Below are 18,123 nucleotides of genomic sequence, written 5' to 3'. Positions count from 1 at the left end.
TCGTACCTTAACGGGATCCCTACGCGTGCTTTACCGACAGTACAAGTCAATAAACATTTCGTTTAATAAAAGTAAAATGCGAAGCAAATTGCAAAAACAGGCTTCTTTATGACAAGGTGCCAATTCTAACGAGTCAATCCAGCTTAAAAAAACTCAAATCGGATGAAGAATAACGCTGTATGTACCACAGGTACCACTGTCCCGCGTTCTTGAAGTGGAAATAACCAAAAGTAACCTCTCTTCAAGAACGCGGCACAATGATACAGCGTTATTTTTCAACTAATTTGAGTGTTTTTAAGTTCGTTTGACTCGTTAGGACTGGCACATTGTCCAACAAACGCCCGATTGTTCAATTTGCTTCGCATTTGAATTTTATTAAACTAATTGTTTATTGACTTTAACAGTCGATAAAGTAGGCGTGAGGGATCCCGTTAAGACATTTGATGTCAGCGAAGGCAGCGCTGAGCTTAAAAATGTTTAACGTCCAAGTTCTAAACTTCCAACCACTTGTTCAATATATGCAGATCCAACAGTTCCAGTCAGTTCGACCCCCTGGGCCCCGGGGGCCCGAGAGACTAGAATGTATGTACATATGTACGTATTGTGTATGTAGAGTAGTGTGCGTAACCGCTACGCATACGCGCGCGCGTACTCCTTGTATAATGTACATACATACATGATACAGCTGCCTAAAAAAGCTCATTTTAAAAGTAACAAAAACGCATCTGTGAAAATAAAATTAGTTAGGTAAACATGGGATTTTGAAAAATTTCCGTTTTCAATTAGAATATTTTTGTGTACTTGCTACATAATTAATATTAATAAATTAATAATTAAAATTATTTGTGTGTGTTTAAAAAACGTCAATCAAGCTCCATTATTTCAAGCTCCGAGAATGTATAAGTAGCTGTGATATCATATATATCTTCATAATTATAACATGCTATAACCTAATGTTTCATTATGAATGGATTGGACGAAATCTTAAAAGAGAAGGATGAACGTGAGAGAGCAGAAGGAATAAAGAATAAAGTGGCATAAAGAATATACAGCCCTCTGCGTTTACGCTGAATAATAGCAACGCGTTGTACCCTAGAAATAATTAAAAGTGAAGTGACGTACATTTTTTAATATATATTTATATATACGCGCATTGTATTATATAATTACAATCAATTACTTATATATAAGAGTCGTTTCTCTCTCATTTAAATTTATATAATTACCAAAATTTGTCGTTTCTCTTAAGTAAGAAAATTTAAATGTCCTATACGCATGCTAGGCAAGGTTTCAATATATTTAACAACGTTACACATGAAATTATGTCAATAATATTTTTCCATCACAATATATATACATCGTATATCCCATCTGCGTAGGAGAAATAAATTCAAACAATCTTATTGCAATTAATACATTATTATTTTAGATGTGCAGTGTCTCCCAAAGGAAATACAAAAGATGCAAACCATTTAAGAAAGAAAAATTAAACGTTTTCTCGGATATGATGGAGCAAAGTACACAACACAGTACAGCTGCATTATGGAACATAGCTAGAGAGTACGAAAAGACTGCATGGAAAATTCAAGTATTATTTTATGAAATATTTTTAAAGTATATGAATATATGAATGCTTAATTGCGTGGATTCGAGCAACTAAATAAAGTAAGAAATCTTTTGGTCAGGAATCAAATTTTCGGAAGCTTCTTGCACCATTGAAAAAAGCGGCGTTAGGGCTGAGTAAGTTGGCCAATATCAGCCAAGTCCAGGAAAGAGCAAACTGCTTCTGTTCTACTTCTCGTAAGCCAGAATTAAGAAGCTTGGTAAGTTATTGGCGCAATGGGGGAGCAGCTATAGGACCTGCATTATCCTTATAGTCATTGGATTTCCGAAGAATGTGCATATGGGGGATATAGATCGATGTGTATCTCGCGATCTCTTTTTCACAAAACTCGGCCCTCGGTGGAGCAAATTAATCCATGAGTATTGGGATAAAAAGAGTCGTTTATATATACAAGAGGGGGATATACATATACGTGTACTCCCGACTACATGCAGTTATTCCAACGAAATTCAATTTCTACTTGGTCATTGTGTCTCCTGTGCATGCATTAGGGGGGGGGGGGGTCTCGCTTCCTTTGACAATATTCCACTTTCAAGTCTTTACGACCTACAGGCATTTTAGGGTGGGAAAATCTTAAGGCCATTTTACAACTATTTATTACTAATTTCATTTCCTTTCCAGCAAAGCGTCTCACCCTGAATAACCCGCAGGCGTAAGACGGTATTTTAAACTATTAAACAGATGTCTTGTTGCTTAGGGCTTTGATTTTTCTGATTCGGATTGCCATAGTCACTCGAAAGTCATAATATACGATGGTGGCTGCGGATCCACTTGTTTATTTGATGTATCCAAACAGAAGGACTTGTTCCATGGAGAAGATATTATTGGTACGCGATAGAATTACATGTATTCTCTCTAAAATGCTAATTAATTGACACTGTCGATCGGTAGGCCGACGGGAAAATGGTGAAAATTTGGAGAGATGTCAAATTACCCAATTTTCTTCAGAAAAACGGAAACAGGGACCACTTATACGAGGTATGGTCAAGTTTTCAGCATCGGTACAAGTTTCAACAAGTTTATTACAAAAGACTATGGATCAGCAAACGGTTAGTATAGTGTGTATATATATATATTAGGGTGGTCGTTAAAAAAAAAATTTTGACGGATCCCCAAAAACCACCAGTATTTGATGAGAAACTACAGTGGTTGAAACCTGTGGCCTGACACAAATGATGGAAACACGTGCCTCATTGCGATCAAATATAATTTTCGAAGAATTTTACAGTTTTTCGCAGATAACTCATTAAATATTCGATTCTATGGAAAGATGCATATAACCTTTTCTCCGAACAATTAAATTCTACATAATAAAGGTTTTATACATTTTTCTTCTAGAATGCATACTAATCGAGATATTGCTGAAAAATCGATCCTCTTTTTCGTTTATACACATTATATTGATATGTTTATATGAATAATTATTTTTAGTTTACCGTACAATTAACATATTTTATTAAATTAAGAGAAATAAAATGTGTAACTACAGCGAAATAAGAATAACTACTCATATGAGCATATGTCAATATAATGTGTATAAACGAAAAAAAGGATCGATTTTTCAGGAATATCTCGATTAGTATGCATTCTAGAAGAAAAATGTATAGAACCTTTATTATGTAGAATTTAATTCTTCAGAGAAAAGGTTATGTGCATCTTTTCATAGAATCGAATATTTAATGAGTTATCAGCGAAAAACTGTAAAATTCTTGGAAAATTATATTTGATCGCAATGAGGCACGTGTTTCCATCATTTGTGTCAAGCCACAGGTTTCAACCACTGTAGCTTCTCATCAAATACTAGTGTTTTTTAAGGATCCACTAAAAAATTTTTTTTTAATGACCACCCTAATATAAATATATAGTTATAAATAAAATTGTATTATTAATTATTCATTACCAATTACCAAGTCCTTCTTTCTTTCTTCCTATCGACAGGGTTCATTAGACTACACGAATGGTGAAATTTGTCCGGCATGTGGCAAATGTCTTGAGAAAGAAGGCCCGACCAACGCTAGTTTTAATATGCAAACATCCAATCAATTACAATGTCATGTTATATCACCAAAGAGTGCCAATTTAGAGACTAATACTGCAAGCAGCGGAGAAAGCATTGATTCATCCACCGAAGGCTGCCTTTGCAGTGCACCCAGGTCAAAGAGATGGAGCAAAAATGATAAAAATATTGATAATAATAAGTCTGAAAATGTCATTTCTCAGCAAATATATTCCTCGGATAGAATTGGAGGCCAGTGTTGTCTCGATGAAATCACGTTTACCAAAGATCCACCAACGATTAGTCATAATTTTAATGGACAGGAAGAATGCATTTACTCTCGTATTACGGCAGTGCATCAGCAAACATCTACAATACCATTTACAAAAAGCTCGTCTAAAGAGCATCTTTCAATGACGATGACTAGGAGCGTTGTGGAGACTACCACTACGAAAACTGGTATAAAAATACTGTTGTTGTTATAAGAAGGGCAAGGAGGCGCTCCTATATATACATATGTATGTATGTATATAAAGGAGATTCATTTTGGAAAGTGGTTTACCACACATGTTAGAAAATTTAGCTTGTCGAGAAGAATGCAAAAGCCGCTGGCAAAATGAAAATTTAACAATCTCTTTTCATAATTGTAAAACACTCAGGCTGTAGGAGAGCTTCGCTCCATGTAATGCTGATACATATATGCAATACGCGACACATCGATACTAACCAACGCAATTGGCATGCACCAATCGATTTCTCTATATTATATTCGAGCTAATGAAAATGTATTAATTTTTCTTAGGAGTCATCAGCCCCTTGCCGGATGCACAATTTCATGCTGATTTAAATGAAATGAATTTTTGCGGTGCGACACAGTGCAAATCCAATTACGAAAACTTTCTTCGAGCTCCATGCGAAAAATGTGCAATTGGTTCCATCGAGAGAGAAAATAGCGACTTGGTTGTACAAAGCATTCCATTATTATCTAGAATTTTTAAATTTCTCTCTCTCTTAATTTATATTTTATTTGTAGCTTTGTACATGCGGGTGTGGCTTTTTTCAAGGAGAATATGTCGAAATACCTTGCTGTGAATGCACTGATTCGTTCAAGTTTAACCATACTTTATTACGAATGACAGTTTTGCTCTTCTTTATTAACTTCATTGCATGCTTATTTCAGTAAACCTCATGAGAATCGATTAAAAAAAGAGGAAGAAGCTGCAGAAGAATCAAGTATAGGGACAGACCTATCATCGAAACTAACTACTTATAATTTAGAAGAATATATTAAATTGATTAGGGAAGAAAATGAAAAGTTGCAGAAAGTACTGATAGACTGTGGCTGCCTAGCAGATGGTTCGGAAGCCTTGTTCAAGTATCCACCAATCAGAGCTACCCATTCAGGTATATATATATACACGTATCACTTCTTTCCTCATTATTCCCGCAAACTTCAATAATTATACTACATCTCTTATGTGTAGCTTGTTTAAATGTCTCATCTTGCAGGGCTCTCAGCAACTGTAAACATTTTGCAGTCTAAATGTCGCAGTAAAGATGAGATGATAGCTGTTCTTGTCGAGGGACTCCGTCAAACGACAAATCTTGCGGAATTTTCTCAAAGACTGACAGAAATCGACGAAACCTGTAAAACAATGGATTTTGATCATTGTGGCTTATACGCCTATTTATGCAAAGTAAACTCGGATATTGATGGGCATAATAATGGTAACGGTGACAGGATAATTGATAAAAATGGGTCAAATGATGTAATACCAGCTCCAACCGAGTTTAAAATTGATAGAGAAATCTGTAATTGCATCTTAGTATCTTGGAAAATTGCTGACACTTCAAGAGTAACTGGCTATCAGATACTTATCGACGGGTTTTTATCCAATTTTAACACAATCTACGTTCACACTACATAGTTTTTCTCTCCCTTATTTATAATTAATTAAATACATTTTACTTTTATATCTTTGATAGAAAAATCAGCACACTTGTAAGTCCAGGAACACAAACAGAAGCGGTACTAGGAGTTGTTAAAACTTGCGAACCACTGATAATTACACTGCATGCTGTTGGTGAAGAAGGTCAACTATCGGAGCCAGTAAATACAATTTATTCGGAAACATGTACCTGCAGTAAAATCTCCATGAAAGATTAGTTTCTCTCTCTTAAGCTATCATTTTTATATTTGGAAATTGATTTCTTTTACCAAAGTAAAAGTTTACATTATTCACAAAAACCATTTCATGCCCCGTACAGCACGATTTTATTATATACTTATTGAATTTAAGATTTACACACAAGATAGATAGCGAGGAATGTACAATTACTGATGTAATCCAAAATTTATATTGTTATATTAAAATGCTTCTTTTCCTTCAAACTCATAAAAATTCCATGTTAGTCTTAGCTCTCAAAACACCCTCGTCGTATTGCCAACGGCCATTTTATTATTCCAACCAACACATTATTTGGCTGTTAGAGCGGCATGTGTATAAGAGAGTATCTCTCCCGGTAAGTACTTGGAAAGAGTCCACCCGAGTTATCCCTACTACTTTGTTTTTTTACCCACTCGTACGCCAAGCTTTGACAGCAGTTGTTAATACTTAATAAAATAAGATAACCAATTTATAGTGTCCAAGCAAGGTGACGCTTGGTCCTTGACCGCGTTGCTCCTAGTCAGTATAGTCACTCGCGCAACATGCACAAAGTGTGGAATATACTTATTTTATATACATTTTTAAATATGTGTGTGTGAAATAAACAATATAATTCATAAAGAGGTAGAGTACTGCATGTATATATAAATATAAGTACTGGAAGAACGGCGGAACGATTCAAACTAATTTTGAGAAACTGCCACGCGAGAACGAGATTGATAAAACTTTAACGGTCTCTCAGCATATACATATAGTCATATTTCACTACATATTGTGTGCACTATTTGTCAATTTCTATCGCGCTTTGCACATTATTCTTCATTGTTCTTGATTTTTCTAAAAAATTCTCTCTACATAGATATATTATTGATTCCTTCGTTATAGCACGATCGAGATTTATTTGCTCGAACACCACACAGCTCACAGCGATCCAATGTGCGTGTGCGCGTGCGTGTGGAACTCTTCTGATTTTATTGCTACAGCAGTATAATCAAATTATCGTATAGCGAGTAGCGTAACAAGGCTCTATCTCAACCCTTCCAGAGATCATTTTCAAAATTCTAAAAACTAATTTCAATAATGGAGAGCTGTACGATTTAAACATTTTAAAATCTTCGCGGTTGGATCAAGTGTTTTGTTTGATATTACAAATAGTATAGAAATCACAATTGAAGAATTTTATTACGTTATGTGTAAATCATATATCAATATTAAAATATGTCCTCTCCTTTGTCCAATGACTAATTATATATATTTTATTCGTAGAACGCGCGTAACAGACATTTAACAAGATTTTAATTGGATTATAAGTGAAGGTAGCATTATTAGCTTATTAAACAATAATTGTATAGTTATAAAAAATGCATTTAACATACTCTTCATAATTGCATCAACTCATTTTATCATTTAAACTCAACTAGTTATACGTTGTGCCTAAAACGCTCTAAAAACGCTGCAGAATGTAAAGGAGGAAAGCCCCAATATCATATATGTGCTAGGTGGCGTATGCAAAAACCTCGAGTTATACTACTGCGGCTATAGAGCACACGTTAAAAAGGCTAAAAATCAGACACACGTGTGGAAACTTTTCAAATCACCTGCGTCTCGAGGTTTATGAGAGAGAGAGAGAGAGAGAGAGAGAGAGAGATGTATATTCAGCACTCCACATATTTTAACACGAAAAAATTTGATTACTTCTTGGATGACGGCAAACTTTTGTGCGTCTTTCTTATAAGCTTCTTACGGAATGAAACCATATCAGGCCAAAATCCTGAATTAACAGTTTCATATACATATATATATATATACATAAGGAGTTCGGCAGATCCTCACAAGGGAGGGAAAACTGTTTGAAAATAAGATTAAAGAGTAATTTGTAGTGAAAGGAAGAGGGGTCAAATAGTTGATAGAGTTTATAGCCCAGATCGTTTACATAGACACAGAGAAGTAGGAGCTGAAAGAGGATCGAAACTTTGCTGCGAGCGCTGTTTCATTTACAACGTATCGAAGGTAAAGATGGCTAAATACTGCTTAAATTATAAGAGTAGGAGATTTATGCTTTCGTGTGTTCTATTCCTGTGTTGTATACCCTTCGTAGGGCTTCTATGTGTAACATCAAGGTGTTTCTCAATCCCTGCTAACTTAATAAGCGCTTTCTTAAGACGGTTTGGAGACTTAGCCAAGAGAGGCATATAGAGAGGAGGAAGATCTGGGTACATATGAAGGCGAGCAAAGAGTAAGAGACAGTGTGCATTTAGACGGGACTCCTAAAATCGACCGAATCCAATCTGTAGACTGAACACACAATCAAAACCTATACCATTTATTGTCCGCAACAAATTTCACCAAAGAAAATTTTAACAAACGATCCGCCGCCGCCGCCGTCATCACACAGCGCTGTGTTTCTTGTCATTGAAAAAGTTGTTTCTCTATATAAACCTTCGATCAATTATTACCTCTTAATGTTTATTCTTCTCAATTGAGCAACAGATATAAGAGTCACACGGTAACTTGTTCTAGTGTGAGTGTGAATTTAATGGCAGGAAGATTCATATGTAGAGAGAGAGAGAGAGAGAGGGAATATTTTTAATGAAAGACTGCATGTTTCCTTCAGATATAAATATGAGTGTAAACGGGCCACGTTACGCTGCTTATTCATGGGGTGCCACGGGTGGAGGCTTCGGAAATCACACAGTAGTCGATAATGTCCTTCCAGAAATGCTGCATCTCGTAGATCCTCATTGGTACCAATTCCCACCGATGAATCCATTGTGGCATGGAATTCTCGGCTTTGTAATTGGTTGTCTTGGTTTCGTGTCGGTTATTGGAAATGGTATGGTTGTTTACATCTTCTCGTCTACCAAATCTCTGCGCACTCCGAGTAATTTATTAGTCATCAATCTTGCCTTCTCTGACTTTTTAATGATGTTCATGATGTCTCCACCAATGGTAAGCATTGTGTCCCATATACACATAGATTTCTATATACAGTTGAAATAGCCCACGGCATCCATGCAATTCTCACACCTTTTACGTATATACACATTTGTACATATACATAAGCGAGACATTGACCTTTGGCTGATGCATGCTTATACATTATTTACGAAACCTCTGAATGTTAAGCACTCGGAGAGGGGTTTCGTGCAAATTTTCATAATAATTATATATATTTATATAGGTACACACACATGTAATAGAGAGTTGTGTATAGGAGATTCGCGCGCGTGCTTATATATATTTACATTTATGCTCTGGGCCGTTTCAACCGTGCCTCATACACATATATGCATTTTTAAGATTTTAACGAAATTATGCCATTGTGAGAACAGGTTATCAATTGTTATTACGAGACCTGGGTATTTGGGCCTTTCATGTGCGAGCTATACGCCATGTTTGGCTCTCTATACGGATCTGCCTCCATTTGGACCATGACCATGATTGCATTCGATAGATATAACGTAATCGTTAAAGGTTTATCCGCTAAGCCGGTGACCATCAATGGTGCCTTGCTGCGAATATTGTTCATATGGCTCTTCTCCGTTCTCTGGACCGTCGCTCCAATGGTTGGATGGAACCGGTAATTGTATTAAATATATATACATATACACATATCGTCGATTCAGAATTAACATTTTACAATAAAACTGTTCAATTTGTGATTGGTATATGTGAAAAAGGAGAAACACAAATGTCTTATGCATATATATATATATATATATAGATGCCACTGCATCCGTAGGCTAAATAACTTTGGGAGTCGATGCATACATCGCGCGCATATATAGAAGATATATCTTTTACGCGTTTCAGATACGTTCCAGAGGGCAACATGACAGCCTGTGGTACCGACTACCTCAGTAAAGATTGGCTTTCCCGATCGTACATCCTTGTTTACAGCTTCTTCGTATACTACCTACCATTGTTCCTCATTATCTACAGCTATTTCTTCATCATACAAGCTGTATCTGCTCACGAGAAAAATATGAGAGAACAGGCTAAAAAGATGAATGTTGCATCCCTCCGATCCGCCGAGAACCAAAGTACCAGCGCGGAATGCAAATTAGCCAAGGTATTTCTCAAAAGAGTACAATCTAGACGAGACGATTCAACGCTAAGATTCGCCTCGCTTACGATTATAAATAACAATATACATATATGTGTATGTATATATGTGCTAAAAATCGCGATACCGGATTAACTTGACTGGACAATTAAAACTAGATTAAATATTCAGTGTGCATGCCAATGGTCGTACTTTCGCAACATAAATTTTTCAATTATTAATTGTCGATACATATACATATATGTACTAAACAAAAGTAATCAACAAGCGAGCTAATCCTTGCAAATGTTTATTAGCTGCTCCTTATTACGAGGAGTAATTTATCTTTATTAATTAAATTATATATATGCACACACACATTTAACTGCACAACACTGCACTTATAAGACGTTAAATTTGTTGAAAAGTAAAGATAGGCTATAAACATAAGGAATAAAATTAATAGGTGGCTCTGATGACCATCTCACTGTGGTTCATGGCTTGGACTCCTTATCTGGTCATCAACTATGCTGGCATTTTTGAAACGATAAAGATTAGCCCCCTGTTCACAATTTGGGGATCTTTGTTCGCCAAAGCCAATGCCGTATACAACCCTATTGTGTATGGAATTAGGTAGCTATCATAGCTATTCTTTTTTACTGCGAGTCACAATTAATTAAAAGAGAGAGAAAAAAAAGCAAACCCTATACGGGGCAAAAGAATAATTTTAATTGTTTTTTTCCAGTCATCCCAAATATCGAGCTGCTCTATTCCAAAGGTTCCCATCCTTGGCATGTGGTGGTAATTCAAACGCTGGTGGAGATGCCACGTCAACTGTTTCTGGAGTCACTACCGTTGCAGACGCTGAAAAATCTACGGCATAAAATTTTTGGAACGTCCCTCTCTCTCTCTCTCTCTCTCTCTCTCTCTCTCTCTCTCTCTCCTGCTTCTAATTGCTGACCGTTTTCCAATGCAACTCAAACAAATTTAACTCTGCAATTTAATTTATCTCTTTTTCTTATAGTTTGCTAAAAACTCATTCATGACAAACGTCGTAAGGATGAATAGAAGCGGCTAAAAGAAGCGATCGATATAGTAAAATTGTTGTTCTTATACCGCATCGAAGAGAATTTGATATTTTGTCAAATAATATATATATATATATATATATTTATATCTGTCGTGTCTACAAGCACGTAAATTTTTATTCGCGGCATCATCGGTGCCCTTCTCTCGATTATCAATAACTATATACATATACATTGTATGTGGGCACATCTGCAGGTTACAAAATTGAGAAAAATCACAATTTCGATGCAAGACACATTTCCTAGAGTGCACAAGCTTGTCGATACATCCATCTATACCACACATTTGCTTTATCAACTATATTTCACCACAATATAGTCGTTTATAATCAAATGACAAGTTAAATAAAGTTTTGTGCACTTTGAATAATGTAACAGAAAGAGCATAATACAACGGTATAAAACAATGTTACACATTTATACATATATATTTTGTTTACGACGACGCATATATGCCGTATCTTTAAGTAATTTTATAATACTCAATAAAGTAAGCAAACATTATATTTAAATTGTTTAGTTTTATTTCCAGTTTTAGCTAATCCTCTGTGTAAAAAACGGAATAAGGATTTTTCGGTTGGTCGGTCGGTATCACGTCTCTCTAGAATTACCCTTAAATGTGTATTTCGTTCTATGAATGAATATGTAAAGAGATTCAAAAGTATAATCTAATACGACCGTTTCTCAGGAAAGGAACCAATACACGCATGCCTGTATGCTGCAGAATAAAAAATATCTTTTAATTAATTTCATTTAATGATCTAAAGATTTTCGATGAGACATCCCGTGTTGTTGTTGTTGGTGGTGGTAGTGTATTCCAACCCCTTATTACTTGCCAATACACGTACTATTACCAGTCCACCCATCGAAAATGTATTCGCACATTTTACTATCATTCTCAGCTCAACGAACGTACACACAAATAATATTTAATACAAAATTAATTATAGGTACAGAGGTAAATGATATATAGCAATATGCTCAAAAGCCTAGTTTACATATTTGAGCGTTTCGATCCTTATAAAGAATCATTTTACATCGTAATTAATTATATATTCCGCTAAAAATTCCTTTTTATTACGTACATTATTTGTCCTTTTGCAAAACCAAAAATAATAATTATCCATTTAAATCTGTGTGCCCTCTACGAAATGCACGGACCACGCGCGCGCAGATAGTGAAATATTCGTGCACTCTGGTAAGAAAAATAACAGTTTATCGATATACATATATTATAAACGCTGGTATTAAAGAGAAACTCGCCAATAGTGATACTTCAACATTTAAATTTCGTTCAGCAAATTTTTCATCTTAATTAATATTCCTAATTTGATACAAGATACTGTTTGCTACGTCATTTCCAATGGAAATGGGTTTAATTTAAAGGTCTGCAATACATTATATTATCGAGTCAGCGTTTCTCAACCAGCATTTAAGACAAATGGATAGTCACGTAAAAAATATCATTACAAATTTAAATGAAGGAAAAGTACAAATAAAGAGACAATTTGTGGATATTGTTTGTTAAAAATTCTTATTATTTTTATTAAACAATTTAAGAATATTTTAAGATCTGTTAGCGCGCTCGCGTCGACTTTTACCTTGACGCGTATGGATATGTAATCCACATGATACATATATAATTGTCCAAACGCCATTCATGGACCAAAGAATTGAAATCCAAAGCGAGAGAAGTTCAATAACACACCTACCGGAAATTGCCACTTTATTGCGAATACAGCTGATTATAAGAAATATCAGTATTTTTGCATAAAACCACTATGGAAAAAAGTAGAGAGGAACTTCGAAAAGGTCTCATGAAAAAATTGATATTACTTACATTTACAGGGATAAACGTTTTCCTACGTCACGCTCTACGGCATTTTAAGCGGTGCGCAGCGTGTATAACTATACATTTTTAAATTCTTACACCTAACATTAAAGCATTTTAATAATATTACTAACAAGTATAGAGAATTAAAAAACTTTAATTCAGTGCATGTTGTCAATAATGAATTTTCCTTCCATTTCAGTTATTAACAGTATTTTTATATCGAGCATAGAAAGTTACAGCTAAATTGAAAAAGTTAGGAAATATTCCGTTAATATTTACACTTTAAAATGATCATGTTTAATAACTTTTGTTTAATGTATATATATATATATATATATATATATCTTGTTTATTAGTTTTTACTTTAAATACAAAACCGTAAATTGCTTAAAAATAATTTACACTTTAAAATTTTGAAACGTTAAGAAAGAAGCTTCATTTCTAATGTTTCACTAATCTTTGTTATACAGGGATGACAAGTAGTTGTAATCGTTACTTTATACGTTTATGATATTTATAATAAACACACACTTCAGCATTTATCATAATAAAAATAAATTGTGTTAAACAACAAATTTTTGTGTTCAATTTCAAGATCTGCGAGTTTAAAAAAAATCATCCGATAATCGCGGCTCTCCTTTTACACGAAAGCTCAATTAACTCTGCTTTGTGAAGTCATTAAAAACCTTGAAATATTCACATAACACTTTAGTTTAAGTAGAAAAGTAACCAATGACGTTATCAATATATAATTTTAGTAAAAACAATACTAATGGTTCCAATTTGCACGTAGGTAAAAGTTAGGTGAATATCATAAAGTTGTTGTTTTCACAAGTGTGAGATTCGCCATTTTTCTGTAAAAGTAAAGCTGCTAATGTCATAAACTATCAATTAACCATGATTAATAATTTTTTCCTTCTTATTTTTCTTTTTTACTGATTTTGTGTACGTCTGTCGCCAATTATATTTTCTAATTTTCTAGTAACAAAGGTAGGCTTTGTTTTCTTAGTCGGTGAATCGCTCGTTATATTTACATCAGTATCGTCCGAAAGTAATCTTTTCCCAACACTTTTCCTCGCATCAACTGAAATCATCATTCTATTTATGGCTTCAAGGTCCTGCAAAAAAAATTATAAAAATTAAGTTCAAATTGTAATTCCTTGTTTTACCAAGTTTATATATTACCTTGGCTGGACTACGACTAAAGCAGTAGCATAACTGGGGCGCGGGTGATGCGGTAATAGCTTTAGGATCGAGAGTTCGAGTCATAATGCTACTTGTAACACGTCTAATGGGTGTACTGGGTTTACCTTTTGGCAATGGACTCAGCTTCAAATTCATCGAGTTACCCTTAGTCAAACCCAATCTATTTGCCACTTCTTTAACACGTGGCACATATACAGTATTATAAAATTTTATCAAGTCCCCGCGCTCTTCTTGTCCAAAATTTTGTGACGTACCCGCCATTCTTGTCGGCGTAGGAGGAGTTGTGTTATCTTCATTAATATCTGTTTCATTATTTCCATCAATTTTGCTTTCAGCTGCTTTACTACATAAAGAATTTTTTGAGATCAAAACTGATCGATATATGTGTGACTCTGCTTGGGGCTGTAAACGATAGCAGCGCATAATTTCTGTAAATGAATTTTTCTCCATTTTACCCAATTTACATATTACATATGCAGCACACATTAAAATTTGATCCAGATGTCGATCTTTCATTAATTCGGTTCGATCCTTAATGGAATATTCGAAGATTGTCCAAATCTTTTTCTGCTCCTCTATTTCTATTATTCCTAATGAATTACATAAATATTGCATACGTATATACGCCAAATGATAAAACTTGCGAAAAAATAAAGCAAGGGAACCAGTTCTTTTTGGTTTAGACAATTCTTTGCTCCCAATTGACGATAAGGCGGGCGGTAATAAAGTAGATGATGTAGTAACGGCTTTCGACAATGCACCTTGATCTGGCATATTAATAATATTTTCAACCTTTATAGATAAAGCACTTTGCGGTGCTCGTAATACACTCTGACCACTCGTTCTTGTATCGGTAAACAGACGTTTTACGATACCTGAAGCTACTGGTGAGTGGAATCTAAAGTAAAAATTTTTATTAATTCATTTAACCGATTTCATTGATTAAATAAAATGGTTACATAAATCTATTGTACTAAAACTCTGTTTGCGAGCTGTCACCTTTCTGAAGCAGACGAGACGGGGCTTTGTTGAATATCTTGGAAATTATTACTACGATCTAAGACATGTTTTCTTAATACTGGTTGGCCTGGAATATTTGGATCTACTGTATCAAAAGTCCCAGGCAAAGATACTTCCTCGCAGCTTGGCACACCACCTTCAACGCTTTCTATTGCTGCCCATAATGGGCTTCCTGTTTTCCAAGCAAGGGATTCCAGAATTTTTTCCTCTATTTGATTTAAATGCTTTACGACATCTCGACACAATTGATCTTCCGCTCGGACGATAATTTCAATCACTTTATAAAAATAATATGGCTCTAGATTTAAACAATTTAAAATCCAAGGAAACATTTTATCATTCACTTTATAGGAATAAACAATTATCTCCAAACAGCAAGCAAATAAGCACTGAATGAATATTTCTTTTGTAAGTAGACTCTGAAATTGATATTGGTACCAAGTGACATTAACAAACTTATATAAACGGAATCACAATAGCACAAAACTTACCGTGAAATCAGTATTAGGCTTTTTCGTCTTTTCGTCGTTTAAAATCAACTCCAATAACATATAAAATAATTCTTGTCCAAGTAGCAGCCTCTGTTTAGCAAAATTTGGCGTAGAACATTCAGCGCTATCGACCGGTTGATTATATTGTGCACAAAATTGTTCCCCCAGAGTTTTAATTTTCGTTTCAATTAATTTTTGCACATTTTTAGAGCAACTGTTAAATAACTTCAATAAGCTCTCACTTGGCGAATTATGACTCGCAAGCATCGCTTGAAGTTTTATTACGCTTTGAGTAGCAGATGATACGGGAGTAATATTAGAAAGGTCTTTCGCTCTTAAATATTTTCTTCCTGTCAATGGCGTTGGTGGAGCTAAATGTTGCAACTGCTTTTTAAAAGAGAAGACACAAGTTAATTCTCCTTAATTATCAATGATAGAAAATGAAAAATTAAAGTATATTGGAAAATGTACTTACACCTTCGTATCTATCCTTTTTTGTTGAACATTGCTCTTGAAGATCATTAATATTAGTCAATTGAGCAGGAGAACCAATATTCTCATTCGCATCAGGTCCAAGAAATATTCGTTCATCAAAGTCTCCAGCACTTAATACATGCTCCTCATATGCTTTATTAACGGCTTTATTATTGCCATCAAAATATATGGCTTCAAGAATGCCAGAAAAGCTTGAAGCATCTCCACGTAATATCCTCTCGTTAAACAATTTCTGAATATGAGTTTTTAAATAATACTCTTTAATCACTTTGGCTTCTACGGGAATACCTTCGTGATTATCGCACAATAAACTTAATATACAATTAGCTGTCTGTGGTGGTACATAATTTTCATCACCAAAATTAGAAGGTAGACCAGCAAACGTAGGATTCAATAAATCTTTTCTATTTGCAAGTAATGCATTACTATACATGAAATCACAACAAGCCAATAGCAAGTGATAGGAATTTACTAAATCATCTGAAATATTTGGAAAAACTTTCTTTATACAGACAAACAGAGTCCAACAAAACTCAAATACTCTTGCAGGAGTACACGGTATTGCCTTATGTCTCCTGGACCTTGATGGCTTAGAAACATCATCTATCGGATCTTTGAAAATGTTTGTAAAGATGGGTTGATATTTTTTAAAGATGATCATTGAAACTGAAAAATTTCCTTCGAGTTTCTCTATTTTTGTCCGAAAATCTTGAGGCATATTTGCCATGTCGGCCCATGATTTACTCTTGGCAAAAAATTGTATCAATGGAAGATTGCACAATTGCAATAAACGGGTAAGAGAAACGCAATTTCCTTCCACGCTAGTTCCAGTTCTTCCAACAGTAGGTATACTGGATTTCCTACATGCTACATACAAAGCGCATCCTATCCAGTGAAGCTGGTCACCCTAAAAACATTAAATTAATAACCATGCAAAAAGTCAGAAATTGTTAAATATTAAAAGAAGAGTGTAATTTGGATAAATGAAACATATAGATAATAAAAGATTAATATTCTTGAAATATAACAAAGCACAGACAATATTATTCAATATAGGAAAATCTTTCAATTTTTCAAGTAAATCAGAGGTCTGTTTATTATCCTTACAAAGTTCTACAATCAAATAATTAATGGCACAAATATCATTAATAATTTACACTGTCATATTACTATATTGTTTTCATTATAAAAATTATATGAATGTATGCCAAAGTTGTTACAAAAGAATAAATATATATATTTTCTGTACACAAATGGTTGTAATAAAATTGAAATAAAGTTTACCACTATTATATAAATTTCATTTTCATATATCTCATATATACCTCTAAAGTATAGTTTTGTCGAATTGTTTCATACGATTTCCAAGCTTCAGACGCAGCAGCTGCATCCATATTAAGTTTTTGACATAGATCTTGATGTCTATTATATATAGAATCTTCTGTATTCTCGGATTGCCCCATATTTTATGCGAATTTCCTTAATTGATAAGAGATTTGAAAGTTTATGATATAAAAAATACAAAATCACTCACAACCGACGTGCAAAATGAACCTAAAACGTATTGGCGGGAAAAGGCGGGAAATAAAATTATTGCCATTAATCTGACCATGAAGCGAAGACACAAGACAAATACGAGAGTCGAGAGCAGTCAGTAGAGTGACCTAGAGAGTAAAGGGGCAATTTCATGAACGCTGAAAAGCAGCGTCAAAGGCATGTCACGTGACTTCAATTGACGCTAGCGTCAAAAATAAGAAGTTGGATTTTGTGAGGGTCCCTAAAACGCTGTTCCTAAATGCAGTGACCGGCATATATGGCGTCCCTTGATGCATTTAGGAACCACATTATAAAGTCCCTCACCATCAGTAGCTCAAGGGGGAAAGCCCAAGTTAGCATACATTTTAGATTAAAAAAACTTTAAATTTTATTGTTCGAAGATTATTTAATGTAAATATTGTACAGTAATCGCCAGGTATGGCTTTCCCATAATTTTTCGATGCTTTTAGGAATCGCATTAAAAAGACCAGCACTTTTACTTCGCGCACCTAACTCACTCGCTTGCTTCGTTCGTATATGTATATACTACAACTATAAATTGAATCGTGTGTGCTTTCAGCTATAGTGTATAGTAATCATTTTCCATGTTAAATTACAGA

At 34.5% G+C, this 18,123-nt stretch overlaps 3 protein-coding genes across 6 annotated transcripts; 2 read left to right on the top strand and 1 right to left on the bottom strand.

Annotated features, from left to right (window-relative positions):
- Positions 1 to 450: 450 nt before the first annotated feature.
- Positions 451 to 7,232, top strand: LOC136775953 (uncharacterized). Of its 2 annotated transcripts, XM_066731169.1 has the most exons (7): positions 451 to 582; positions 1,430 to 1,823; positions 2,246 to 2,673; positions 3,563 to 4,079; positions 4,423 to 4,580; positions 4,654 to 5,024; positions 5,130 to 7,232. In XM_066731169.1, the coding sequence occupies exons 3-6, from the start codon at positions 2,605 to 2,607 to the stop codon at positions 4,801 to 4,803; spliced, it is 894 nt and encodes a 297-aa protein (XP_066587266.1). In that variant the 5' UTR covers positions 451 to 582; positions 1,430 to 1,823; positions 2,246 to 2,604; the 3' UTR covers positions 4,804 to 5,024; positions 5,130 to 7,232. The 2 variants fall into 2 exon arrangements, with proteins under 2 accessions (XP_066587266.1, XP_066587267.1); XM_066731170.1 differs by lacking the exons at positions 451 to 582; positions 1,430 to 1,823 and having other exon boundaries at positions 2,196 to 2,673.
- A 767-nt stretch (positions 7,233 to 7,999) lies between these two features.
- On the top strand, positions 8,000 to 11,433 carry LOC136775952 (rhodopsin-like). 2 transcript variants are annotated; one of them, XM_066731168.1, is made up of 6 exons: positions 8,000 to 8,309; positions 8,403 to 8,737; positions 9,121 to 9,368; positions 9,602 to 9,860; positions 10,300 to 10,466; positions 10,579 to 11,433. In XM_066731168.1, exons 2-6 carry the CDS (start codon positions 8,411 to 8,413, stop codon positions 10,715 to 10,717), a joined length of 1,140 nt encoding a protein of 379 aa, XP_066587265.1. In that variant the 5' UTR covers positions 8,000 to 8,309; positions 8,403 to 8,410; the 3' UTR covers positions 10,718 to 11,433. The 2 variants fall into 2 exon arrangements, with proteins under 2 accessions (XP_066587265.1, XP_066587264.1); XM_066731167.1 differs by lacking the exon at positions 8,000 to 8,309 and having other exon boundaries at positions 8,390 to 8,737.
- Positions 11,434 to 11,568: 135 nt separating this feature from the next.
- Rbf (Retinoblastoma-family protein) lies at positions 11,569 to 17,611 on the bottom strand. 2 transcript variants are annotated; one of them, XM_066731165.1, is made up of 6 exons: positions 17,293 to 17,611; positions 15,948 to 16,874; positions 15,473 to 15,859; positions 14,961 to 15,400; positions 13,941 to 14,859; positions 11,569 to 13,873 (listed from the first exon to the last, which is right to left on the bottom strand). In XM_066731165.1, exons 1-6 carry the CDS (start codon positions 17,428 to 17,430, stop codon positions 13,688 to 13,690), a joined length of 2,997 nt encoding a protein of 998 aa, XP_066587262.1. In that variant the 5' UTR covers positions 17,431 to 17,611; the 3' UTR covers positions 11,569 to 13,687. The 2 variants fall into 2 exon arrangements, with proteins under 2 accessions (XP_066587262.1, XP_066587263.1); XM_066731166.1 differs by having other exon boundaries at positions 15,473 to 15,856.
- Positions 17,612 to 18,123: the final 512 nt, after the last annotated feature.

Source organism: Prorops nasuta, unplaced genomic scaffold (genome assembly GCF_024137725.1).
Source record: "Prorops nasuta isolate Cenicafe-Biocafe unplaced genomic scaffold, Cenicafe_Pnas_1.2 PNAS00008, whole genome shotgun sequence".
Lineage (NCBI taxonomy): Eukaryota > Metazoa > Arthropoda > Insecta > Hymenoptera > Bethylidae > Prorops > Prorops nasuta.
The sequence above is the reverse complement of the archived record's forward strand: the minus strand, read 5'-3'. Positions and strand labels throughout refer to the sequence as shown.

Coding starts and splice junctions, on each gene's coding strand:
- Rbf (XM_066731165.1), bottom strand. CDS start 17,430: ATGGGGCAATCCGAGAATACAGAAGATTCTATATATAATAGACATCAA. Junction 15,401..15,472: donor AGCCTAATACTGATTTCACG/GTAAGTTTTGTG, acceptor TATCAATTTCAG/AGTCTACTTACAAAAGAAAT. Junction 14,860..14,960: donor GTCTCGTCTGCTTCAGAAAG/GTGACAGCTCGC, acceptor TTTTTACTTTAG/ATTCCACTCACCAGTAGCTT.
- LOC136775953 (XM_066731169.1), top strand. CDS start 2,605: ATGGTCAAGTTTTCAGCATCGGTACAAGTTTCAACAAGTTTATTACAA. Junction 2,674..3,562: donor AGACTATGGATCAGCAAACG/GTTAGTATAGTG, acceptor TCCTATCGACAG/GGTTCATTAGACTACACGAA. Junction 4,080..4,422: donor GACTACCACTACGAAAACTG/GTATAAAAATAC, acceptor AATTTTTCTTAG/GAGTCATCAGCCCCTTGCCG.
- LOC136775952 (XM_066731167.1), top strand. CDS start 8,390: ATGTTTCCTTCAGATATAAATATGAGTGTAAACGGGCCACGTTACGCT. Junction 9,369..9,601: donor CCAATGGTTGGATGGAACCG/GTAATTGTATTA, acceptor TACGCGTTTCAG/ATACGTTCCAGAGGGCAACA. Junction 10,467..10,578: donor CCTATTGTGTATGGAATTAG/GTAGCTATCATA, acceptor GTTTTTTTCCAG/TCATCCCAAATATCGAGCTG.